This window comes from Neoarius graeffei, chromosome 9 (assembly GCF_027579695.1).
Source record: "Neoarius graeffei isolate fNeoGra1 chromosome 9, fNeoGra1.pri, whole genome shotgun sequence".
Taxonomy (NCBI): Eukaryota; Metazoa; Chordata; class Actinopteri; order Siluriformes; family Ariidae; genus Neoarius; species Neoarius graeffei.
This window is the reverse complement of record NC_083577.1, coordinates 69,797,899-69,824,630: the sequence shown is the minus strand read 5'-3', so window position 1 is coordinate 69,824,630 and position 26,732 is coordinate 69,797,899. Positions and strand designations below refer to the sequence as shown.

Below are 26,732 nucleotides of genomic sequence, written 5' to 3'. Positions count from 1 at the left end.
CTTTCTCTCTCTCTCTATCTATCTATCTCACACACACACACACACACACACAACCTATTCCTGACCTCAATGGAAAGTGCGAGAAAGAAGGAGTTTCACGGGAACCCTTTCAGTGTAGCATTCTAATCTCCACCCACATAGTATGAACACTCCATGGGTCAGGGGCAAGGAATACATAAAGCACAGAATTCCCACCAATATTACACTCTGCAGCTACAGACAACATACTCTTGTCACTGGTGTCAAAATGAGCAGGCGACCTAAACTAATGACAGACCTGGAGGCTCTGAAACTCATTCTTGATCACGATAGTGAAGTAGAGGAGAATATATCTGAAGATGAAGATCACGTTGATGTCAATTCTGAATCTGATGATTCTGATTCTGAACCGTGCAAGGAAACTACTATGAACATTTCTCAACGCAAGACATTCACATCCAAAAATGGTGAAATTCAGTGGTTCTCATCTCCAAATCCACACCAGCAAAAGCGGTCGGTAGAAAACATAATAAAGACAACCCCAGGGCCCACTAGGATGGCAGTGAGTCGTGTCACTGATATCAAGTCAGCTTTTGAGCTGGTCATGCCCAACTCAGTCCAAAAAATCATTCTGGAAATGACTAATTTAGAAGGGAGACATGTCTTGGGGGAAAGGTGGAAGGACCTGGATTATATTCATTTGCATGCCTATTTGGGGGTCCTCATTCTGGCTGGGGTCTATAAATCAAAGGATGAATCAACAGCCAGTCTGTGGGATGCAGAGACAGGCAGGGCTTTATTTCGTGCCACAATGTCTCTGGAGACTTTTCACATCTTCTCCAGAGCTGTCCGATTCGATAATCATGAGACAAGAGCAGTCCGACGGGAGACGGACAAGTTAGCTGCCATTAGAACTGTCTGGGACAAATGGGTAGAGCAGCTTCCACTGCTCTACAACCCAGGTCCTTATGTCACAGTTGATGAAAGGCTAGTGGCATTCAGAGGTCGGTGCCCATTCAGGCAATATATGCCTTCCAAGCCAGCTAAATATGGCATAAAAATCTGGGCAGCATGTGATGCCAGGACCAGCTATGCCCTGAACATGCAGGTTTATACTGGAAAACCAGTTGGAGGAGCACCAGAGAAGAATCAGGGGGCAAGAGTTGTACCTGACATGGCACAGGGCCTAAGGGGGCACAACATTACTTGTGACAACTTTTTCACAAGCTACGCCCTGGGTCAGGAACTTCTCAAGAGAAAGATCACAATGGTCGGAACGGTCCGCAAAAACAGGACTGAACTCCCACCAGAACTGCTTGTGACAAAGGACAGAGCCCCTCAGTCCTCTGCATTCGCCTTCACAGACACCACTACTGTGGTGTCATACTGTCCTAAAAAAGGGAAGAATGTTGTGCTCATGAGCACTTTGCACAGGGATGCGGAAATCAGTTCAGGAGAAGACCGAAAACCCACCATCATCTGTGACTACAATGCCACCAAAGGGGGTGTGGATAATTTGGATAAGGCGACAGATGCCTACAGTACCAAGCGGATGACTGCACGCTGGCCTCTTGTCATCTTCTACAATATAATTGATGTATCGGCATACAATGCCTTTGTGATCTGGTCAGAGATCTGTCAAGAGTGGAATGCTGGAAAGCTTTTCAAGAGACGCATGTTCCTCGAAGAGCTGGGAAAGGCCCTTGTGGTTCCACATATTGAACGAAGAAAATCCATGCCAAGGACACCAACTGCTGCAGTCACCGTTCGGGAGATCCAGGACAGCGCATCAACCAGCACACCAGTGCGCGAGGTAAGAGTGTGCGTTTGTGTTTGTGTGTGTGTGCGTGTGTGTGTGTGTGTGTGTGTGTGTGTGTGTACATGCACGCGTGGTCATCCTCACCGCCATATTGTATGTGGCAAAGTGGAGATTCTTCAACCGTCTCTGGTATAGCATGACAGTAGCCAAGAATAAAGATGCCTCATTCATGTGCTGTGTTTAACTGTACCAACAGGTTTACCGTCCAAACGAGATCACATGGGATTACCTTTCACAGGTGAGACTGGAAAAACACTTTTCATTGTATTTGGTCATTATAACGTAATTTTACGAACAGATTTTCCTGACTTTGTGGCTAATATGAAGTCTCGCGCATACTAACCGCTCGGTGAAACCTGTCTCCAAACAACGAAGTATTTCCTTCGTAACTACGTTGATAACACTTTGTGTTTTTGTCAAACATTGGAGCTTTGTATTCATTCTGAAGGTTTATTGTTATTAATATTGAATAAAAAGTAACTGGGATATCTCATCTCATTATCTCTAGCCGCTTTATCCTTCTACAGGGTCGCAGGCAAGCTGGAGCCTATCCCAGCTGACTACGGGCGAAAGGCGGGGTACACCCTGGACAAGTCACCAGGTCATCACAGGGCTGACACATAGACACAGACAACCATTCACACCCACATTCACACCTACGGTCAATTTAGAGTCACCAGTTAACCTAACCTGCATGTCTTTGGACTGTGGGGGAAACCGGAGCACCCGGAGGAAACCCACGCGGACACGGGGAGAACATGCAAACTCCGCACAGAAAGGCCCTCGCCGGCCCCGGGGCTCGAACCCAGGACCTTCTTGCTGTGAGGCGACAGCGCTAACCACTACACCACCGTGCCGCCCCTAACTGGGATATATCATTGTTAATTATCATTCAAATTTTAGGTAAATTATTTTAATTTGCATCTTATACGGATTTTATAAGGGAAATACGGATTTTGGAGGTTGGTTATACAGGTTTGATTGACCAAAGGTTGACATGTATGGTGATGTTGCCCGGCGGCATCGCAGCAGCTGTGCTGGCGGTGTGGGACTTGTTTTCGTGCGCCTTTTGGCAGGACTGTGGCTGCTACACCACTGGAATGACATCCTGACCTTTATTTGGTGGACTTTTTTCCCTATAATTTTAAAGTGACCTTGGGTTTTGAGAAAGGCGCTATATAAATTGAAATTATTATTATTATTATTATTATAGTGAGCTCATTGGTAAAATGAAAAAAAAAAAAACGCTTTTGGACACTAGTCCACTGTGCTGGTATTTACATCGTTACTGTCACACAATTAAACCGTGCCAGATCAGTCGGCTGGTGGGTTTTCAAAATAATAAATATATGCATGTATTTTTGTGATAAATCCATATTATACTGAGCATATTTCCCACGTTAATCAATACAAAGTACCTGCATCTTTCAGTTTTTTTTAAATCAAGGCTGAATACTTTCTTCTTTGCTGCTGCCTTTTATTAAATCAAATTTGAGACGTTTAATTTGATTTCTTTCAGCGCAGCCGCAATGCATGATGGGATATATTGCTTTGGTTAGTGACCATCGTTGTACACTTCTTTTTGTGATGCATTGTGGGATACTTTGAGTGCACTATATAGAGTGTAAGTAATCCTCACTAAGGTTTCGGACATCACTACAAAATGGCGTCTCCACTATATAGTGCCCTATATGTAGTGAGTAGGGAGCAATTTCGGACACAGGGCATCATGTCTCCCCCAAACAAGCCAGGTAATCTGTATGTCCACAGCTCTAACCAGAATGAATCCACGCAAACCTGCTGGACCTGACAACATACTATACTGTATGTGGCTGGGTGCTGGATGATGTCCTGACAGATGTTTTTAACACCTCCCTGAGCCAGGCAGTCATTCCAGCACATTTTAAGACTACCACAATCATTCCAGTACCAAAGAAGTCATTTGTGACCTGTGTGAATGACTCTTGCCCTGTGGCACTCACACCATTCATTATGAAGTGCTTTGAAAGACTAGTCATGAGCCACATTAAAGCATGCCTCCCCAGCTCATTGGACCCTCTCCAGTTTGCTTATTGCCCTCACTGGTGTACTGACGATGCCATATCCACTGCACTTCATCTGTCATTCGTCCACTTGGACAAGAAAGATTCTTATGTAAAGATGCTATTCATTGATTCCTGCTCAGCCTTTAACACCATCATTCCTCAGAGACTGACTTATAATATTGAGCAGGCTGGGCTTGAACACCTCCTTCTTCAATTGGATCCTGGATTTCCTGATGGAAGGACCTCAGTTAATCTGAATTTGCACCAACACCTTCAGCTCCATCACACTGCACACAGAAGTGCAACAGGGCTGTGTCCTTAGCCCACTGCTCTTCACACTGTTGACCCATACCTGTTCTGTGGAGTTCATCTCTAACCACATGATCAAATTTGCAAATGATGCATCTGTAGTGGGTCTTATCAACAACAATGATGAATCAGCTTACATGGAAGAGGTCGTGAGATTCACTGCCTGGTGTAAAAGCAAGAATCTTTCTCTTAATGTGGATAAAACAAAAGAGATGTCAGAAAATCTGGCACTGCACACCTTCCACTCTCCACTAATGGCTTCATTGTTGAGAGGGTTAAGGGGCACCAAATTTATCGTGTCCACATTTCAGACAATTTTATTTGGTCCCTCAATACCACATCTATATCAAAGAAGGCACAACAACATCTACATTTTCAGCAGAGACAAAAGAGAGCTAGTCTCCCCTCTCCCATTTACACCACTGCAGAGGCATGATCAAAAGTGTCTTGTCCAGCTGCATCACTGTTTGGTACAGGAATTCCAGAGGATCAGTGAATAGTGTGAGCAGCTGAGAGGGTCATCTGAGTGCCTTTATCATCCCTGCAGGACATCTACAACAAATGCTGCACTTGTAGAGTACGCAGCACTGTGGAAGACCATTCTCACCCCTTACATAAAGTCGTTGGTCGTTTGCCATCTGGAAAATGGTATCGAAGCATCTGCTCTTGTTCTATCAGACTGTGTAATAGTTTCATACCACAAATTATCAGAATTCTCAATGCACAAACATGTTGAACACCCGCCTAGCTGAACTGACGTTCCTGTGCACTACTACACTTAAAGGAACAGTCCACTGTATTTCCATAATGAAATATGCTCTTATCTGAATTGAGACGAGATGCTCCGTACCTATCCGAGCTTTGTGCGACCTCCCAGTCAGTCAGACGCGATGTCACTCCTGTTAGCAATGTAGTTAGGCTCAGTATGGCCAATGGTATTTTTTGGGGCTGTAGTTAGATGCGACCAAACTCTTCCGCGTTTTTCCTGTTTACATAGGTTTATATGACCAGTGATATGAAACAAGTTCAATTACACAAATTGAAACGTAGCGATTTTCTATGCTATGGAAAGTCCGCACGATAATGACAGGCGTACTAACACCTTCTGCGCGCTTCGGCAGCGCATTGATACGGAGCTCAGATATCAATGCGCTGCCGAAGCGTGCAGAAGGTGTTAGTATGCCTGTCGTTATAGTGCGGACTTTCCAAAGCATAGAAAATCGCTACGTTTCAATTTGTGTAACTGAACTTGTTTCATATCACTGGTCATATAAACCTATGTAAACAGGAAAAACGCGGAAGAGTTTGGTCGCATCTAACTACAGCCCCAAAAAATACCGTTGGCCATACTGAGCCTAGCTACATTGCTAACAGGAGTGACAGCGCGTCTGACTGCGTCTGACTGACTGGGAGGTCGCGCAAAGCTCGGACAGGTACGGAGCAGCTCGTCTCAATTCAGATAAGAGTATATTTCATTATGGAAATACGGTGGACTGTTCCTTTAATATCATCCTCATCATTCTTTACTTGTAAGAGCACTTAAAGATTGTGTAGAACCATACATCTGAGCATTTCCTTCTCAGAAAAAGGTTTGAAGTAGAATCTGTTTAAGAAGTTAAGAACTCTTATTTATCAATTTAGCTCTCAAAGAACCCCATTTTCTCAAGATGGAGACGACCCTATATGTAGTTGTATATAAAACTGATTATACCTAGGACAGCACAGTGGCCCTGGTTCAATCCTGACCCTGAGTTACTGTCTGAGTGGAGTTTCTATGCATGTTCTACCTCTGTCATTGTAGGTTTCCTCTGGGTTTACTGGTTTCCTCCAACCTCCCAAAAACATGCCAGTAGGACTGGATAAAAGAACTTGCATATAGATGTAAATGTGTGTGTGCATGATACATGGTGCCATGTGACAGACTGGCATCCCAACCAGGGTATTTTCCACCTTGCCCAGTGTTTCTGGGATAGGCTCCGGATCCACTGTAAGCCTGACCAAGATGTTAACTGCTTAAGAGTGATTATATCTGTACAAGAATCTGGGCTTACCCCTAATGGTTAGAGAAGCAGCTTGGGAACCAAAAGGTTGCCGGTTTCACTGTGTCGTCCTTGTGATGTTGTTATAAGTTGTGTTGTGATATACATCAATAAAATAAAATAACTGAAATGATGGTCAGTTAAACTCACTGTTCACAAAGCAGTACTATCGCTGGAGTGCCTCAATTGTCATTAAAATCCCCTACGCTTGTGTTGTTTTGGGCTGCTCGAATCAATCGAACTGTAAAACTGATAAAAGTTTCTTCTGGGTTCCCCGTGAAGCGATAAAGGCTGAAATTGCAAAGGATTTTTTTTTAAATAACCAAAAGATGATGAGAAAGGTGGATCATGACTCTTTCGCTGTGATGGAAGGGAGCTGAATCGAAGAATGTTCAAGTTTACATCCATCCATCCATTATCTGTAGCCGCTTATCCTGTTCTACAGGGTCTCAGGCAAGCTGGAGCCTATCCCAGCTGACCATGGGCGAGAGGTGGGGTACACCCTGGACAAGTCACCAGGTCATCGCAGGGCTGACACAGAGACAAACAACCATTCACACCTACGGTCAATTTAGAGTCACCAGTTAGCCTAACCTGCATGTCTTTGGACTGTGGGGGAAACTGGAGCACCCAGAGGAAACCCGGGAGAACATGCAAACTCCACACAGAAAGGCCCTTGCCGGCCACTGGGCTCGAACCCAGAACCTTCTTGCTGTGAGGCGACAGTGCTAACCACTACACCACTGTGCTGACCCCACTCGAGTTTACAGTAATCATAGGATTTAGTTGTGTAATTATGGACGAATCCAGAACGGGGCAGCAACGCGACTATAAGGATGCCGGCTGCCGTAAAACCGCAATTAAGAAGAAGAAGTGTCAAGCATAGACATACAAACATAGACGCCGCATTGAGCGTAGAATCATACGTCACCCTCGCCGCCATATTGGATGTGGCAAAGTAGCCGAGAATAAAGATGCCTCACTCATGTGCTGCGTTTAACTGTACCAACAGGTTTACCGTCCAAACGAGATCACATGGGATTACCTTTCACAGGTGAGACTGGAAAAATACTTTTCATTGTATTTGGTCATTATAACGTAATTTTACAAACAGATTTTTCTGACTTTGTGGCTAATGTGAAGTCTCGTGCATAATAGCCGCTCGGTGAAACCTGTCTCCAAACAACGAAGTATTTCCTTTCCACTCTTTTCTATGGGTATAATTTATTTCATAGCCCACCCAACCAATTTCACCACCAGCTGTCAGATGGTGATGGCACACTCAAAAATAGAAGAGATTGGAAGCATGTCAGACTGTGAAGCAATCACATGGAGCAATCCCATTGTAATATGGTTTAATTGAATTTTTTTTCCATATAGCACTGTATATTGCAAAAATTGTTTTTGGAGACATTTTATAGCCTATCTGCACGGCATTTAATGAAAGTGATGCGGAGATGGCACGGCACGGCTTCAGCAGCGTAAGCACAGCACATTATTCTACACGATCCCCTCTGAGCTCCAAAACATGCCTTGATGTGTAGATATCGTTAGTAGACTACGATAGTAGCAGCGGAATAAAAAAAAAAAAACAAGTTTCCAGCTTGATTCCGGTATAGATAGTTTTCACATGACGTCACAGAGTCGGGGATTCCCTGGTGGCGGCCATCTTGTGGGGCAAGCTTACCGTACGGGTCACTGAGCACACATTGTAACGCGTGAGTTACATTTATTTATATATTATTTACATTTATAGTTACATTATTACTATTTAAAGCTAGCAATGGTGCACACCTGTTGTATTCACGGCTGTCTTAATAGGTCAGATGATGACGTCAAGCGGAGCTTTTATGGAATTCCCACTGTACGGGAGCACGAAGGCGAGCAAACAAAGAAACTCAGCATACAAAGGAGAAATCTATGGCTTGCAAGAATCAACCGCAAGGATTATCAGCCTTCCAAACACAGCAAAGTCTGCTCCGATCATTTTATAAGTGGTAAGTTGTTTAAATAAACAATCAATTGTGTAACAAGCCTACATAACAGTTAATTATATTACAAAGTTTATACTGACATGGTACTGTAATACCACTAATGGATGTAAAATTTGTCTTAAATCAACTCGATATTATATACACATATTTATATGCAGTGTTGAGAGCTCTAAAACTCCAATGTGTACATACCTTGGCTGTAATTAGGACATCTCACTTGTTTTTGGTGGACTTCACGGACCCAGCCACAGACAAAATAATTGTATGACTCCAGCGACTTGTATGCTTTGAGGTCATCAAGTGCGTAGGCGCTTTTAGTATTCACAAAATAGTTCACAATATCAGGGCACGATATGGATGGCAGCCCTGCATAGTCACTTGAAAATGCTTCTTTGTCCACTTCGTAGGGGTCAATTCCCCCAATCAAGGCCAGTTTGGCTGCATACCGTTGTCGTGAGATGTCGTCCAATGTATCCATATACTTCCGTATGCTTGATTTTGCCGACAGTGATCTTTATTTTAGAAAACTGACTATATAACTTAATAAATTCGTCCGAGATAACGTAGCCGGTAGTGGCGATGGTCCGTTTTGTTTGCCCTGCAAGATGGCGGCTGGGGGGGCGTTCCCCGGAATGCCGTGACATCAGTGAAAACTGCTGCATGTTGAGGAAATTTAGGTCACACCTCCCACGGAATATAGACGGGTATTTCGCACACTATTTATAACCATCACATTAAAAGTTATATATGTTGTTTTGATGCCTGTTTGTTTCCCAAATATATACGTGTGTGTCTTAATGGGTGAATAAAAGGCATCGAGTTAAACATTATTGTAGAAAGGGGCTTTTATACATTTAGATTTAACATTTACTTTTAACATTTAGATTTAATTTTTATATTTATATTTACATTTAGGTTTAACATTTAACATTTATTTGTAACATTTAACATTTAGATATAACTATTTAAAATATCTCTAAGATGACAAATATTGTTATAAATGTGCAAAAACGGGAGTCTGAAAAATTCACACCGTTTTTAAAGCACTGTTTTAAGCTAAATGTGACAAAATGTTGCTGAAATTTTCAGCACGGACATGCTTTACAAATGGCGCCCCATAGGCTTTATGAAGTTCAGTCCATTTACTTGCATTGGTTTACGGGGAAGATTTGCCACATCCAATATGGCGGACACTCTGACGTATCCCAGCAACGGGGCCAGGATGCGCGCGCAGCCTGGACTCAGAAACAATGGCGCTGCCCATAGACCGGCATTATGAGCTGTCAGATTATGCCAAACAGTTGTCGCTACAAGATCGAGAATGCTACATAAATAAGTTAACTCTAACAAGTGGACATCGCCTACCGGATCCGCATTTAATTAAAGAGTGGACGGACGATGTTAGTAAGTTCCCTGGTATAGACCCTTCCCGCATGACGTCACCGCACCGCGAGATTTCGGTAGTCGCCATATTGGAAGACCAAGTACACATCTATACAAGTACATACATACATAAAACAAACTACACCCGAAATGTAGCCAGGGCCGGTTCTGCCCTAATCTGGACCCGGGTGCAACATCGCGCAACCCCCCCCAAAAAAAACAAACAAAACACACCAGTCTAAATCAGGACAACCAGTGTTCGAACTACGGGGGTACTTGGGGGATCCGAGATCCCCTGAAACAGACATGAGATCCCTTGAAAACATGATTTGGGAAATGTTGGGGGGTCTCTAAAATATTGGCAAAATGATGTTTATTGACATAGCAATCGTGTGTAATGGGAAGCATTTGCATATCCGAAGTGTTGTGTTTACATCAAAGATAAAATAAACCGATATGACAACGACTGCTGCTGCCAGGTTGGTTGTTGAGTAGCCTGACTGTTTTTTTGTTCTTGCGTGTGGTATCATTGTTGACGCGAGGTTGTTTTTTGAACATGCCAATGCGGACACGATTTCCCCTGATGAGTTATGACTTCAGACGCGATGCGTGTGTGGAGGTGTGGAGTCCGCGTGATATGTGCGTAAGATAGGCTTCTCGTGTTTGGAGATCCGCGCTCCGAGACAAGCGCAAGCACCCCCCCCCCAGGGAAAAAAGGGACCCCCCGAATATCGGCATAGTTCGAACACTGAGGACAACCATCACATAACTATAACTATAAACATTTTATATCAACTATTTTAACTAAATGGGCTATAATAAATAAGCCTGCAGGCAGCCACGGCGGGCTGCCTCAGAAAAGTAACCATTCAATGACACAACTGAAAGCCTGCAGCCACGGCGGGCTGCCTCAGAAAAGTAACCATTTGTCCTACCTTAACTCGTTTTGCTTTTTCTGCTTCCTTTTTTGTATTTTCAACCCTGCATTTATTTTCTTTCCTTTTCTGAAAACCCGATTTGTGTCCAGACATTTTGTTCTGCTACCAACGAACTAACTCGTCAGGTCTCGTCTCTCGAGTCCGCGATGAAGGGTGACAATTGATACATTTTTACAAACAGCCAATAAACAGCCAATAGGGAGGTTGCAATGTTCAGGCTCTCCTTTGCTCATAGACACTCAGTAATGCACTTATTCTCTGTCTCCTGGCAGAAAGCTCCTTGGTTTGCTTGTGTCTCAGTCACAGCTGGTATTCTGTAGAAAGACTTATTTTCACCTTTCCCATCAGCTTTGTTGGAACACCCTAACACAGCACAAAAGTTTACCATTGTAGGTTTATGATGAATCAAGTGCCTCGTGGGTTTAAATTCCGCGCGCTGCCGTTATTTCCCCCTAAACACGAGTTTGTTGGTCTTCCAATATGGTGCAGGGTTTGTTTACTTCCGGTTTCCGGTGACGTCAGTGGGAAGGGTCTATACGATGGCCAGATATATACTCGTACCTTATTGACAAGACTTCAGTGTACACCCATGAAAAACTTCGTGCCTACAAGTCTTTAGACGCATATGATTATGTTATGTGCGGGCATGTACAACTTGATTAACAATGGGACATTCATATTCATTTTGTTTTAATCAAATTATGCCAGTGATGTGATGGCAATGTGGCTTTAGCTACAACAGCAAATACCAACACTAAACAGCAATTTGCAGGAGGTAATGGCATGAAAGGAATGATAGTGTAAAGAGTGCAGCGAAGAGAAATCAGAGCTGCGTAAAAAGCGAGAGGCCGAGACCAGAAATGAAACTGAATGGGGCGGGAGCTAGGTTAGAGCAGTCAACGCAAGTTGGCATTTAGAGTGAGGGCACACAATTTTACCTTTCCATCCTTGCTTTAAAATTGTGATTTTCGGCATACACAAATAATGATGGCACAAAATCTGGACTGCTTGAGTCAAGCGAGACCTCGCCTACAAACAAAATTGCATGCAAAGCTGAGTTAACATGCTAACAATATTCATTACATTATGTAACTATGACCAGCTAATCAGACAAACGTTACCAAAGTATTTTGCTACATCAATAAACGAAGACTAGAAAGAATAAAAAAGAAAGATTTAATAAATAGCCTGATCTTACCTGTGATGAAGTGGGCGCTGCAAACCTGTGCATTTTTGATGGTGCTTTCATCCCAGTCTACACGTTTGATGGCTTGTAGCCATAGACGTCGGCGATTTTTTTTGGAATGGGTGAGATCCTGCTGGAATTCTGAACATTTTAACCCCATCACTGCTACGATTCTGACACCCGAAAACACAACAACTAGGCATTTCTGAGTCTTTTTTGGGTCCAGGCTGCGCACGCAATTTCCGCTTACGTATGAATGACGTTTACTGCGAAGGGGTCTATATGTCTATGTATAGACCCCTTTCACTGACGTCACCCAAAACTGGAAGTAAACAGACCCTGCGCCATTTTGGAAGACCAACAAACTCGTGATTAGGGGGAAATAAGTGAACCCACGAGAATAAAGTGGAATGGCAAACGACTTAAACAAACAAATCTGAGCTGTTTTATTTATGATTTATTGGCCCAACAGTAGACTTGAAAGAAACCTGTGTGAGACTTGGCAAAAAACTGTGGATATAACAGCTAAGTCTGTGCATGATCTGCGGACACTTTGAGGTAAGCAAACGCAAGAAATTCAGATTTAAAACATGCTAAATTGGCCCCAAGTTGATAACTGTATGAGGAGCAAGCCTCCCAGACTTCTACAATTTAATAATAATAATAATTTAGGATGGTTTGGGGCTTGCTCACTGCTGCCAGGTTGGTTGTTGAGTAGCCTGACTGTTTTTGGTTTTTTTTCCTTGCGTGTGGTATCATTGTTGACGCGAGGTTGTTTTTTGAACATGCCAATGCGGACACGATTTCCCCTGATGAGTTATGACTTCAGACACGATGCGTGTGTGGAGGTGTGGACTCCGCGTGATATGTGCGTAAGATAGGCTTCTCGTGTGTTTGGAGATCCGCGCTCTGAGACAAGCGCAAGCACACACACCCCCAAGGGAAAAAAAGGGACCCCCCGAAAATATCGGCATAGTTCGAACACTGAGTGTAGGCACTGGGTGTAAACAACAAATAGTTTACAATGTCTGGGTAGCAAACAGATGGCAGAATTGGTGTCCGGTCCTCCTTATGTTTCCATTCTCCCTTGCCCCGAGTCTTATCATATGGGTCAAACCCATCAATCACAGCCAGTTTCTCCACATACCGTGCCCTTTCTGCAGCTGGTAATGTACTCACATAACCAGAATTATCATCCATCGTGTCACTTTACTCTCGCTCGTACTTTGTTTTATATTGTGAGTGCATGTACTTGGTCTTCCAATATAGTGCCTAACAAAATCTCGCGGCGCGATGACGTCATGTGAAAGGGGTCTGGCCCGCCCATCCTAAGCGTGATGCAACACGAGGGCCTGTTCAGATGCTCGCAGAGCTTTGAAGTCGCGTTTTAGGCTGGGCAGACACTGTGCGATTTTTTCAATCGCGGTATTTAGCTGCTGCTCATACTGTACGAGTGAATTGCAGGGGTAAACAGCACGCAGCTTACGATTCCTGTTCTCACACTACACGATCCGATGCACGGATGCGATCTGACTGCTCACATTGTACTTCCATACTTCCAGATTCTTGTATCCGGAACTGCAATGTGAATAGTGTTGTGACGTTCGCGAACGAACCGATTCTTTTGAACGGCTCCTAGGCGTGAACGATGAGAACCGAGTCTCGAGCTGGGGGAGCCGTTCTTTCTGTCATTCTTTTTCTGTACTGTGTTTCAGATAGTTTATCATGTTGTTGTGTGATATTAATGATAATATTGTGGGAAAACTACTTTGCACGGACGTTCATTTAATTTATTCTATCGTCATTTTGTTTGTTCTATTTTTGTGCATTTTATTTATTTATGTTTGTCTAGTTGTATATATTTTGTATCTCAGACTTAAATATTTTTGTAAAAAAAGTGTTTTTCTATAAAATATTCTTGCATTCTTGATAACTATGTTCTTGAGTGGGTTCTTTTTTTTTTTTTTACAGAAAAGCCGTTCTGCATGGACATTCATTGAAGCCCTCATTGTTTTTTAATGGTTATTTATGAGCGTTTAGGGGTTACAATAATGTAAGTCTAGGTTGCTTTATATAAAAGGTATTCATTTTACAAGCTAATCTAATGTTACATTCCTCAAGGACAGTTTGCTAGCTTGCTAGCTAGCAGTCAGTCACTGCACTTGCTAATTGACATGGTAGCCATACAGGCTTGCTGTTTTCGCGACCACGCCCCCAGAGCGAATATTCATGAGCGAATTTTGCGTGGTGTTTCGCCCAGTGGAAATCTACAGTAACCATTAGTGTACCGCGCATGGAGTGTTATTTAAAAAAAATTCAATCAGAAATATTGGTAGGGACATATCAGCCGTCGTTTGATATTGGTAGGGACACATCCATACCCAATTCTACGCCTATGCATGTCCCTCTAAAAAAAAAAAGAATTACCTATTTACTTGTTAATAATCTAATCATAACACAATTATCTCATCTCATTATCTCTAGCCGCTTTATCCTGTTCTACAGGGTCGCAGGCAAGCTGGAGCCTATCCCAGCTGACTACGGGCGAAAGGCGGGGTACACCCTGGACAAGTCGCCAGGTCATCACAGGGCTGACACATAGACACAGACAACCATTCACACTCACATTCACACCTACGCTCAATTTAGAGTCACCAGTTAACCTAACCTGCATGTCTTTGGACTGTGGGGGAAACCGGAGCACCCGGAGGAAACCCACGCGGACACGGGGAGAACATGCAAACTCCACACAGAAAGGCCCTCGCCGGCCACAGGGCTCGAACCCGGACCTTCTTGCTGTGAGGTGACAGCGCTAACCACTACACCATCGTGCCGCCAATTTTTGATAATCTTATAAATAAATCTTATAAAAAAAAGATAAATGTTGACAAAAAATGCTACTATGTTTGCTGTTGTTGTGAACAAGCGAGTCGCCAGTGGTCCGTAGGATACGGACCCGCTTGCCAGCCAATCAGAGCGCAGGATTTGGACCGTGAAAAAGAAAAAAAATTATTATTATTATTATTCATGAATTACTACAGTTCTCATCTCATTATCTCTAGCCGCTTTATCCTTCTGTCTTTGGACTGCATGTCTTTGGACTGTGGGGGAAACCGGAGCACCCGGAGGAAACCCACACGGACAACATGCAAACTCCACACAGAAAGGCCCTCGCCGGCCACGGGGCTCGAATCCGGACCTTCTTGCTGTGAGGTGACAGCGCTAACCACTACACCACCGTGCCGCCCTTGCTACAGTTCTGAACTTCAAATTTTAAAAGTTTGGACTATGGAGAGATGATGGATACTCTTTTGGTGGAACACAACGGAGCAAAATATTGTGACCCTCTAATGTTGACCTGAAGTTGGCGCCACTGGGGGTTGGCATTGGGTTTATGTCCCCACCAATGTTAATACCAAACCTACGCTCTTGGGGACATGCATTTCAACTTGTGTACTTACAAAAAAAAATTAATCCCTAACATTCTCAGTGGATTAAATGAATTCATTTCATACCTCAGGTATTTTTTAAAACAGAAATATATAAAGCAACAATGTGGTGGATCTGTATAAATGTACACTTGGTGATGTGTACTTGTTAGACTGGGCTATTAATCAGTTAAACAAATGAGACAAAAATATTATACTTGGTTATTTATTTACTGAGGAAAGTGATCCAATATTACATATCTGTGAGGGGCAAAAGTATGTGAACCTTTGCTTTCAGTATCTGGTGTGACCCCCTTGTGCAGCAATAACTGCAACTAAACGTTTCCGGTAACTGTTGATCAGTCCTGCACACCAGCTTGGAGGAATTTTAGCCCATTCTTCCCTACAGAACAGCTTCAACTCTGGGATGTTGGTGGGTTTCCTCACATGAACTGCTCACTTCAGGTCCTTCCACGACATTTCCATTGGATTAAGGTCTGGACTTTGACTTGGCCATTCCAAAAACTTTAACTTTATTTTTCTTTATCCATTCTTTGGTAGAACGACTTGTGTGCTTGGGGTCGTTGTCTTGCTGCATGACCCACCTTCTCTTGAGATTCAGTTCATGGACAGATCTCCTGAGATTTTCCTTTAGAATTCGCTGGTATAATTCAGAATTCATTGTTCCATCAATGATGGCAAGCCATCCTGGCCCAGATGCAGCAAAACAGACCCAAACCATGATACTACCACCACCATGGTTCACAGATGGGATAAGGGTCTTATGCTGGAATGCAGTGTGTAGCGGCCAAAGTAGAATTCATATTGATGTGAATTACAATTTATGTTAAAAGGTATATATAATTTCATTTGAGTGTTTAATTTCATATAAGTAGTTTATTTCATGATTAAGATGATGAATAATATGTGGCAAGGTTAAAAGAATTAGAATTTATTAATAAAGGGTCAACATGAGCAAGAGGTATACTGTTCATGAGGCGCTGGATCACATCTTTGGTCATGACAGCGATCCTGAAGACAGAGGGGAAAGTGAAGCTGAAGGGGATGTGTCTGACGCGAGGTTGTTTTTTGAACATTCCAATGCGGACACGATTTCCCCTGATGAGTTATGACTTCAGACGCCTCTTAAATTTGCGACCCTAATTGTAAACTCCGCACAATTCATTCACGTGTCATTCACGTGGGGGATGGTGATGTAGGGGGCCGGTGTGTGTGTGTGTGCCTGCATGCATGTGTGTTCCTGTGTCTCTCTGTCTGTGCATGTGTGTGTGAAGGGGGCCTGTGTGTGTGTGTGTGCGTACGTGCGCACATCTGCATGCATGTGTGTGTTTGTGTGATGTGGGCCATAACTGGGCATATTGGGCCATAATTGATCCCCAGAGCAACCCATAGCTTTTAAGTGATGCATAGAACAGCCAGTCTTCTCTGCCGGGTCATTTTTGACCCGTAACACCACAAATGTAACTTTTTTATTTTGAAACCTTTAGAATTTACTAAAATGGTGAAAATCAATTTTGCTGCATTTAATCAGATGTGTCTGAGGATTAGATGAAGCCTCATTCCAGTACAAAAATCCAAATGGTACTTTTTACAAACTTGAACTTGAAAACGGGTCAATTTTGACCCGAACACAATATAAGGGTTAAAAAAAATACAGATGTTATAATGGACTTAAGTGATACGGATATATGGTTGGGTTTTTTTTTTACATTTTTACATGCGATATTTAGCATTTCCTTTTTTTGGTGAAAATGGTGATTGCTGACATTACAACAAGTAAAAATAATTTGTTTGGGATGTAAATAAAGGGTTAATACTGAGAAACCAGACTTGGCAAATTTTGCAAAGTAGGTTACATATGCTCCCTGACTATAAAGTTTCTTCAAAACATGTTGCACTCAAGTCTCTATCAGTGAGCCCTTGACATCATAAACAAAGGACTTCAATTAAAACTCTAAAGGATTCTTATCATGCTGCAAATATTTGTAAGTTCCTGGTTACACAATTCCAACTTTTAGCACTAGGAAACTTGGGACAAGAACTCTATGAGATGTACACGGAAAAAGCATGAGGTTAAGAAAATTACAAGTTAAAAATGACAAGAAGACAGTCATATATATCCCCCACCCTATATGCCAACTATATACCAAGTTTCAAGATATTGTCACATTTTTCAAGTTCTGCTGCAGGAAACCAACCCTACCTCTTTACACTGACCTCAGCAGCCCATGGCATAAACCCACCGGACCTTTGGTCCAGGTGAGCTAAAAATGTAAATTTCTCACATTTCTTAGAATCAAAAGGCACATATACATTATCTTGTTAACATACATACCAAGTTTCAAATCTGTATCATGAATAGTTTTGGATATATGCTCTGGAAATGAACATTGTTCTTAGGAACTAATTCAAAATCTATTTTTTTATGTAAAAATTTGAAAATTAATTTTTTCCAAAAATCCAAAATAGCAAAACACAGCAGTTCACATGTTGCTTGATACGTATACAAAGTTTCATGAAAATATCTTCAGTAGTTTTAAAGATATGGCCTGGAAATGAAAACATGACCAGATGGAACCCGTTTCTATATCCCCCGCCAAACTTCGTTTGGGCAGAGGATAAAAAAAAGAACCAAAAATACTGTGGGTGGTAAAAGAGAGCAACAGGACTTGCTTGAAGATTCTTGAAGACGTTTCACCTCTCATCCGAAAGGCTTCTAAGACAGAAGAAGTATTCGGATGAGAGGTGAAACGTCTTCAAGAATCTTCAAGCAAGTCCAGTTGCTCTCTTTTACCACCCACAGTTTACTATGACCTGGATGACTGAGAATCTTCACAGACATGCAACCAAAAATACTGTTTGGATTTTTTTTGGTTGGAGTTCTCATCACCTGAAAACCATTGGCTGCTGCTGAGGATGACCCCACATTAAGAGCCTGAAGATCAGGAGGTCACTCATGGTGCTTATGGTTCATCTCTTGAGGGCTTGGCCTGTCCAGTGTTTTTGTTAGCTCAGATGAGAAAGTAGCCGGAATGTACAGTCCACAGCCCACTCTACGATTGACACACCACATTATTTAAAATGTGTGTCTTTTTTTGTGAGACAAATAGTAAACAGAAGCTAACTGCAGCTAAGAACTAAAGTTGTGAGTGATGTGACACCAATTTCTGTGGGCTGTTTTGAGGATCGGTGCAGGGGCTTCAAGGTTCTGCTGTGGCCCCAAGCTTCAGCAGCTGAGAAAGAGTTAAGGCTCCATAGCTCAGTGGTGAGCGCACTGGCCTTGTAAACCAGGGGTTGTGAGTTCAATCCTTACTGGGGCCTGTAAGGCAGGGCTGCCAAATTTTCAAAATTCCTTGGAGTGAGATTTTTTTTGGGGGGGGGTCGACGGCAAAATTTTTCCGCACACCATGCAGTAAGTGGGAATTTTGTATTCAGTTTGATATTCACTTGTCCCCCTGCATTCTGGTGTTTTGTTTGTGGGTCGTCCAGCTGGAGATGGACAGTGGGGGGGGAGGGGTGTTGAGATTTTGGATTTAGTAGATGTTCCTGCATTCTGGTGGATTTTTGGAGTGGCCTGCTGTGCCATACCTACATTCTTACACACCCTGACTTGCCAGGCCTTCAGTTTGTGGCCAACAAAAGCACCAAGTTTTGGCTTAAAAGCCCCCACACTAGAAAACTACAGATGACTGCCAATGTTCCTGTAGCCCTATAGACCTGTGTTTCAGATTTAAAGGCAAGTTCATGTTTGAAAATATTTCATCAGCTAAGCCTGAATACCTTCTGAATTGAAACTAAATGTTAAGTTTTTAATAACTGTTGCAAAAAATAAGATTGTCCCTCACTGACTATTCATTATGCATTTAAGGGCTTTCCCCACCACTGGGTTCAGCAAAAGATTGGCATGGGGAAAAATATCAACAGCAAAAGAACAAATAAAATGCTTAAACAGTAAGCAAAATGTGCAAGAAACATTAAAATGATTAAGTTTGAACAGTATTGAAACACAAAAAGCTGAACCTTGGCCATAAGTGGGAATGTGCACACAAAGATGGGCTTAAAAATTTTGGTCATACTTAACTAAGCTATATTAATATATTTCTTATTAATTTATTTCTTATCTATGTTTCTTATTAGTAATAGAGCATTCGTCAGGGCCTGTTATCTGACAAATATTCTCTACGTGTCTTGCCCTCTTTGAAACCCTGTCTCCTCAGTATATTGTTCTCTGTCTTTTTTTTAATTATTCACAAGTTCAAGTTCTTTGATATTACAGGTGACCATGCTTTATTTACTTTAACTGAGCAATTACATACATCATAAATAATTAAAAATAAATACCCTGTAAATAAACAATAGGTATGGTGGCTAATGGTTCTTCTTGCATTTGTAATATTATCTCTTACTTGCTTTATTTTACAACATTTCCAGTATGGCTTCAAATAAAGTCATAAAGTATGATAACATACAGTAAACAAACTAAAAATGCACCTTAATAAATGTGTGCTAAGGAGGTGCTCTCCCGCACGGGCGCAGATAGAGGGGGGGACGGGGGGGGGGGGGGAATCGTCCCACCCAGATTTAAATTCACCTTGTTCGGTCCCCCCACTTATAGGGAGGAAAAAACATCTATGCTGTCTTTCTTTGCATAAGGCAAACCTCACAGAAAAATCAAAAGACTAATTACCATTCGGTTTATTGAGGTGCACAGCAGTACTGACGTAGTTGCAACAACTCATATAAAACAAAGACTGATATTTGGTTGGTTGAGCTGCGCAGACTGCACAGGTTGCGAGCAAGAGCTTGGTTGCTATGGTTACCCACAACAAGTTTGACAGGCATATCGGGGACAGCGCCTCCTAGTTCAGGACCCCTACACGGCATGATGAAGGGTGCCAAAAGGCAGAAAACGATTGCATCGTTTTTTCAAAAAAAAAAACCGACTGTAAGTAAACTGTGCCTTACTTTATCATATCACCTTGCAATTTTTTGATAGTCTGTTCAAAGTAATGTCGTAGTGAAAGTAAAATCGTACGGAGTAGAGAGGCCTTTCTGGTAGCCTCCTTCTTTCGGTGGTAGCCTATAGATACAGTGCTCAGAAGGCAGTTTTAATGTTTAATCTGGCGTTCCCTGCCATAATTTCAGCGAGCATATTGTTTCATAAGGAAACTTTGCGAAGAGTTGTTGACTGACTGCCACTCACGCAACACACAGGCATAGTTAGAAAGTCAGGATGCACTGGTTTACACTTTACACACACACGTAGCCCAGCCTCTCGCTATGTTTAACAGTTGGAACTTAGCGGTTTTAAAACTAGTTTTGGGCAATTCCATGTAAATGTCAACCTCACCATGCAAAAATAAAGCAACATGTAATACATCAAAACCACTCCCAGAGATATCACCTAGGCCTGTATTTTACAGATGTGAATAAGTTGAACCAATTTGTAACCAACCTAATATGTCACTGTCAGTCTTTCTTTCTTATAATGTAAAACCCAAGCTAAAATCAACTTTGATGATGTACAATTCTATATTATTCCCACAAGCCACAGAAATGTATGCTAAAATCCACAAAACAGCAAAAAAATAGCCACCCTAAATATTATTTAAGAACTTTGATAATTTTAGCTGATATTTAGAGAGTTTTTCAAAGGGTTATGGTGGTTAAATTGCTGATTTTCTAAACATATGCCATGTCTATTTCAGACGCGTCACATCCATAACGGAATTTCGTCACATCCATAACGCTGACTTTTCCTTCCGAAACTCTGCATGAAATACAAAATATTTTAAACAAAGATTTTTTTAATATTCACCTTGGACCCCTCTATCAAATGGATATCTCCATTTCGACATTAGGTTTACAATTTCACAGAGTTTGATAAAAATGTACAGTCACCCAAGAAAAGTGATACTTTTTCTGTCACATCCATAACTCATCTTTTATGGCATTTTCTGGCATGCCCTAGATGTACTATGGGAATTGTTCTTGTTCTATCACTTCTCCAGTATGGTACAGCCTTAAAATATGCAACACCTGTTTAAATACTGGGAGACAATAAAACATGCACTGGGTCATTTGTTGCCATTTTGAGTTCAAGTGTCACGTCCATAACGCTGGAATTGCTCTTTTGCAGTTTTGCAATTTCTGTGCGTGATGATAATGTGTAAACTTTGGATTTCCATAGGCTATGTTAAAATGTTATCATTGTCCTGGCCTGCAGGTAGTTCCTGGTGATGGCAGTGAGGGAGGTGAAATAACATGTATACACACTACCGTTCAAAAGTTTGGGGTCACCCAGACAATTTTGTGTTTTCCATGAAAAGTCACACTTTTATTTACCACCATAAGTTGTAAAATGAATAGAAAATATAGTCAAGACATTTTTCTGGCCATTTTGAGCATTTAATCGACCCCACAAATGTGATGCTCCAGAAGCTCAATCTGCTCAAAGGAAGGTCAGTTTTATAGCTTCTCTAAAGAGCTCAACTGTTTTCAGCTGTGCTAACATGATTGTACAAGGGTTTTCTAATCATCCATTAGCCTTCTGAGGCAATGAGCAAACACATTGTACCATTAGAACACTGGAGTGAGAGTTGCTGGAAATGGGCCTCTATACACCTATGGAAATATTGCACCAAAAACCAGACATTTGCAGCTAGAATAGTCATTTACCACATTAGCAATGTATAGAGTGGATTTCTGATTAGTTTAAAGTGATCTTCATTGAAAAGAACAGTGCTTTTCTTTCAAAAATAAGGAAATTTCAAAGTGACCCCAAACTTTTGAACGGTAGTGTGTATATATATATATATATATATACACGCACACATACATGCATACACAAAATGGAATCATTTGCTGACAGCTCAGTCCCCCCCAGTTCAAAAATCCTATCTGCGCCCCTGCTCTCCCGTGCTGCTTGTTGGGGAAGATAGAGGCTGTGGCACGGCAGTAGACCTATAATGATTTAGCATGCCTAGTACACAGCTCTCAATATGGCATTAAATATTTTCACAACACTTATAGGCTAAAACAATTAAGAAACTTTATATAAGTTCATAATTACGCCAGTAACACCACACATTGGCATATGTACAAACCTGTCTGAGACACCCGTCTTCAACTCGAATACCTTCTTCGAATGCTTCAACTTCAACTTCGAATGCTTCTGTATTGGAAATCACAAAATGGGCTCAGGAATATTTCCAGAGAACATTATCTGTGAACACAATTCACCGTGCCATCTGCCGTTGCCAGCTAAAACTCTATAGTTCAAAGAAGCAGCCATATCTAAACATGATCCAGAAGCGCAGACGTCTTCTCTGGGCCAAGGCTCATTTAAAATGGACTGTGGCAAAGTGGAAAACTGTTCTGTGGTCAGACAAATCAAAATTTGAAGTTCTTTATGGAAATCAGGGACGCCGTGTCATTCGGACTAAAGAGGAGAAGGACGACCCAAGTTGTTATCAGAGCTCAGTTCAGAAGCCTGCATCTCTGATGGTATGGGGTTGCATTAGTGCATGTGGCATGGGCAGCTTACACATCTGGAAAGACACCATCAATGCTGAAAGGTATATCCAGGTTCTAGAGCAACATATGCTCCCATCCAGATGACGTCTCTTTCAAGGAAGACCTTGCATTTTCCAACATGACAATGCCAAACCACATACTGCATCAATTACAGCATCATGGCTGCGTAGAAGAAGGGTATTAGGGGCCGGGTATGTAGCGGCCAAAGTAGAATTCATATAGGCGTGAATTACAATTTATGTTAAAAGGTATAAATAATTTAATTTGAGTGTGTAATTTCATATAAGTAATTTATTTAATGATTAAAATGATGAATAACATGTGGCAAGGTTAGAAGAATTAGAACTAGAATTAGAACTGTCTCACGCTTCTCAAGAATTAGAATTCATTCAGCTATATAAGAACAGTCTCGTGCTTCTCAGGTAGATCTCGAGAAGCCGTGGAAGCGAACAGTTTTTCTTACCTGACTCTCTGATATTGACTCACCGACTCTCTGTATCTTAGAACCTTTGTAATAGTTAAACGAGGATTAAAGTTCAACTTTCAAGACGTTTCAAGTGGATTTATTGCAAGGCACACGGACACTGAGAGGGGAAACAGTTATTACTTTGGGACAGAGACTTCGTCAGCGTAAGCTATAGCACTTTTCTCAAGGTCTCACTAAGAACGAGCCTCTACTGTAGTTGTTGATGCTGTATGCATTTGATTTACGGCTGTCAACCTTCAGTAAGTTCACTGCATTGTCAAAAGTAGTTAGTTAATTCTAATCTACAGAATCCCATAGCACTCAAAAGTCAGTGCATACTAGCATTTATATAAGCTACAAAAACTATGCAGTCTTGCCAGGGTGAAAATCAATAACTACCATAAACCTTTGATATGGGGGGGGCTGTGACTCAATAGAGCTTTATGTCTAGCAATGCCCCGGGTCTGTATTCATCTTCTAAAAATTAAAAGTGGAGCATAACTTGTTTCCATGTTGTAACGGTTAGCACTCTGGCCTTTGAATCCAGTCATCCGAGTCTAATTCTTGGTGGAACCTTTAAAAGCTTTTGCCCACTTTGAATGATGGACAAAGAAATAACTTTTGTTAAAGATGAAAATGGGTCATGGCTGTGAATTTTGGTCCATGCAGTCAATGTGTGCATTGGGTGCAACATGGTAGCTCGGGGAGCATTAGAACAGAGCTCTGATGGTGGCATGGTCGGGCTTGTTCTACGAACGTGGTCATCAGACAAAATGGGATTCACCTTGCTCCTGGACCAAGCGTCTGATTTTTGCCTCATACGTTACTGATTTTCAGGTAAAGCAGCTCAGTTGGGAGAGCATCAGAACGCTATATGGACGAAATCTCAGCAAAGCTGCAAAGTCACATAATTCACTGTCACAATATTCATGCAGCTTGTGACCAATAAATACTGTTAAAACCTGACTGTAAGAATGAAGTGAAAATGGCAAATAACATGAGAAAATATTCCTGTTTCAACAGAAAGGAAGGATAGCCTTTGTGTTGGTATTTAAATAAACAGATAGAAAGGAAGGAAGAACTATACAAAAGAAAAAGATTAACTGAAATAATGTCTGTAAAAATAATTATAGTAGTAAAAGAGCTGTTCATAAAATGACCAGAGACTGAAATGGAAAAGAAAAAAAAACAGTGAAGGGGAGCGCTATAAAGATATGTAAGGAATGGGGTAAAGTTGAGAAAATAAGAGGAGGTAATGGGGATGGGGGTCAGGAGATACTTGTCTTAGGGCCAGTTTGATCGGATATGACGGTTTAACACACAAACCAAATCCACGCGATGTGAGGGGTAAGATGGCGGCCAGATGGCTTCACTCTGACGAGCCTATGAGCTCTCGGTCCGGGAGAGAAGATGTAAAGCCGCCCACACACAACACTGAATGGGCTACTGAGCAACACAGAGCGATCAGGATGCTCTCTCTCTCTCTCTCTCTCTCTCAGGGAGCTGATGTCACCTGGTCACATGACCTGGGTTTTCCCCTAAAGTTTAGGGGAAAACCCAGGTCACATGATTCAGACAATTTAATTAGTTCAATTAGTTTAAATGAAGACAGTTTAATTAGTTATGTTTCAAAATCTGCAGTTACAATCATTTTGAGGCGGTACCTCGATATGATTTGATGGCGTTTTTCCTTTATTTTACACTGTAGACCGGATTAAAATATTTCGTTTTGGGGTCAAACCTTCTGCTGTACTGCTTGCAACATGGGTGTGAGGAGCTTTTCATGCAATATGGTAAAAAAATACTCCTGAAAAAATCTCGTACTCCATCTTTAATTAGTTCAATTAGTTTAGAAGAAGACAGTTTAATTAGTTTAAATGAAAACAGTTTAATTAGTTATGTTTCAAAATCCGCAGCTATATAAGAGCCACACATCCACACAGAGCTTCAGAGCGACACAAACCTTCACAGCGAGTAACAGCGAGTTTCCAGCGATTATCAGCAATTCATCAGCGGTTTAATCTTCTCCTTCGTAGTAAGTCACCTTGTACTAACTGAGTGATTTGTATTTTTTTTTTTTAAGTTTTAATAATCTACTAACACGACACACACTAATCGCATGACTGTCTAGCTGACTATCGCGAGGCTGCCTAATATGAAATGTTTCCAATGTCGGATATTTCAGCTTCGTTTAAAAATGATTATGTGGACTTTATTTTTAGACAAACAAATGAGAACAGGGGGATGCAAGCTGAATTTAGAATTTTCCACCGATCAAAGTCAGAACGATTTTCATCATATATTAATTTCACATTTCTGAGTGGAAAAAAAAAAATACTGTGGGAAAAAAATGCCGAGGACATGACCCCGGTGTCCTCAATGGTAGTTACGGCCCTGCCGAGTATAATATTTTTGTCTCATTTGTTTAACTGGGTTCTCTTTATCTACTTTTAGGACTTGTGTGAAAACCCTTATGAAAATTAACTATGGTTTTACTATGAAAACTAACCATGGTTTTACCATGGTTTATTCATGGTTTTCATGGTTTTTTGGGTAACCATGAAACCCATGGTGCATTTTACCTCAATGTTTACTTAAATTTTTAGGTTCTAAGTAAATGTTAATGTATCTGGGCTGTTAATCGAGATCCTTCTCTACAGCATTGACTGTTGGACGAAAGCATGGTAATACTACAGTTAGTGCATCCTTTTAAAAACCATACTATCCCTTTTTAAACTAATTTCGTAGTTACTATGACCTATTACACATACAACTATGATGCTACCACAGCTACTGCAGTACTATGGATAAACCACAGTAATGCTATGGTTGGTTCATAGTACTTAGAATCACCATGAAATACCATAGTAGAACCATGGTTACTACCAAGGATGAACCATAGTAATACTATGGTTGGTTCATAGTACTTAGAATAACCATTAGATACCATGGTAGAATCATGGTTACTACATAAAAACCATGATAAAACCATAGTAAACCATGGTAGATTTTCGTAAGGGAATCTGATGTTTTAGGTCATATTTATGCAGAAATATAGAAAATTCTAAAGGGTTCACAAACTTTCAAGCACCACTATGCTGTACAGTTAGCTATACTGTGAATAAAACATTTCCCAAAACCACTTTCAGTGTAAAATCCAGCAATAATCAACAATTTGGGAAATTTTCCTCTACAGTTTACTTCTAATTAGGATAAACACTAATATAGGAATAACCTAGACATGTAAAAGTTACACTCTTAGAGCAGACTTCTTTTCTCAGTTCATTTTCTACTCTGACCCACTTACCAAGAAAATATGTGAATTTATTTCAGACTCTGTGACTTTTTATATTTATTGGCTCATGTTTTATGAATCATGTAGTGTGTGACAGCTCATTAGCCTAATCATACACTTCAGACCTGTGTTCCTCAAGGGCCTACTAGCGGTCAGGAGGCCCGGTCAGTAACCCAACCGTCCATGTAAACAGCAAATGTTTTTTTTTCTTTTCAGATGGAAAGCAATACAAGTGGAAGAAAGCAAACCGAGAAGGGGACCATGGACACCAGTCCAGGTGGGAAAATCTTTTAA

At 41.4% G+C, this 26,732-nt stretch overlaps 1 protein-coding gene and 1 non-coding gene across 2 annotated transcripts; both read left to right on the top strand.

Annotated features, from left to right (window-relative positions):
• Positions 1–268: 268 nt before the first annotated feature.
• Positions 269–26,732, top strand: LOC132892175 (piggyBac transposable element-derived protein 3-like). Its single transcript, XM_060930571.1, has 2 exons — positions 269–1,792; positions 26,655–26,732. The coding sequence occupies exons 1-2, from the start codon at positions 269–271 to the stop codon at positions 26,730–26,732; spliced, it is 1,602 nt and encodes a 533-aa protein (XP_060786554.1).
• Positions 18,390–18,462, top strand: trnat-ugu (transfer RNA threonine (anticodon UGU)). Its single transcript has one exon. It is a non-coding gene; the product is annotated as a tRNA-Thr (tRNA).

Coding starts and splice junctions, on each gene's coding strand:
- LOC132892175 (XM_060930571.1), top strand. CDS start 269: ATGACAGACCTGGAGGCTCTGAAACTCATTCTTGATCACGATAGTGAA. Junction 1,793..26,654: donor CCAGCACACCAGTGCGCGAG/GTAAGAGTGTGC, acceptor TTTTCTTTTCAG/ATGGAAAGCAATACAAGTGG.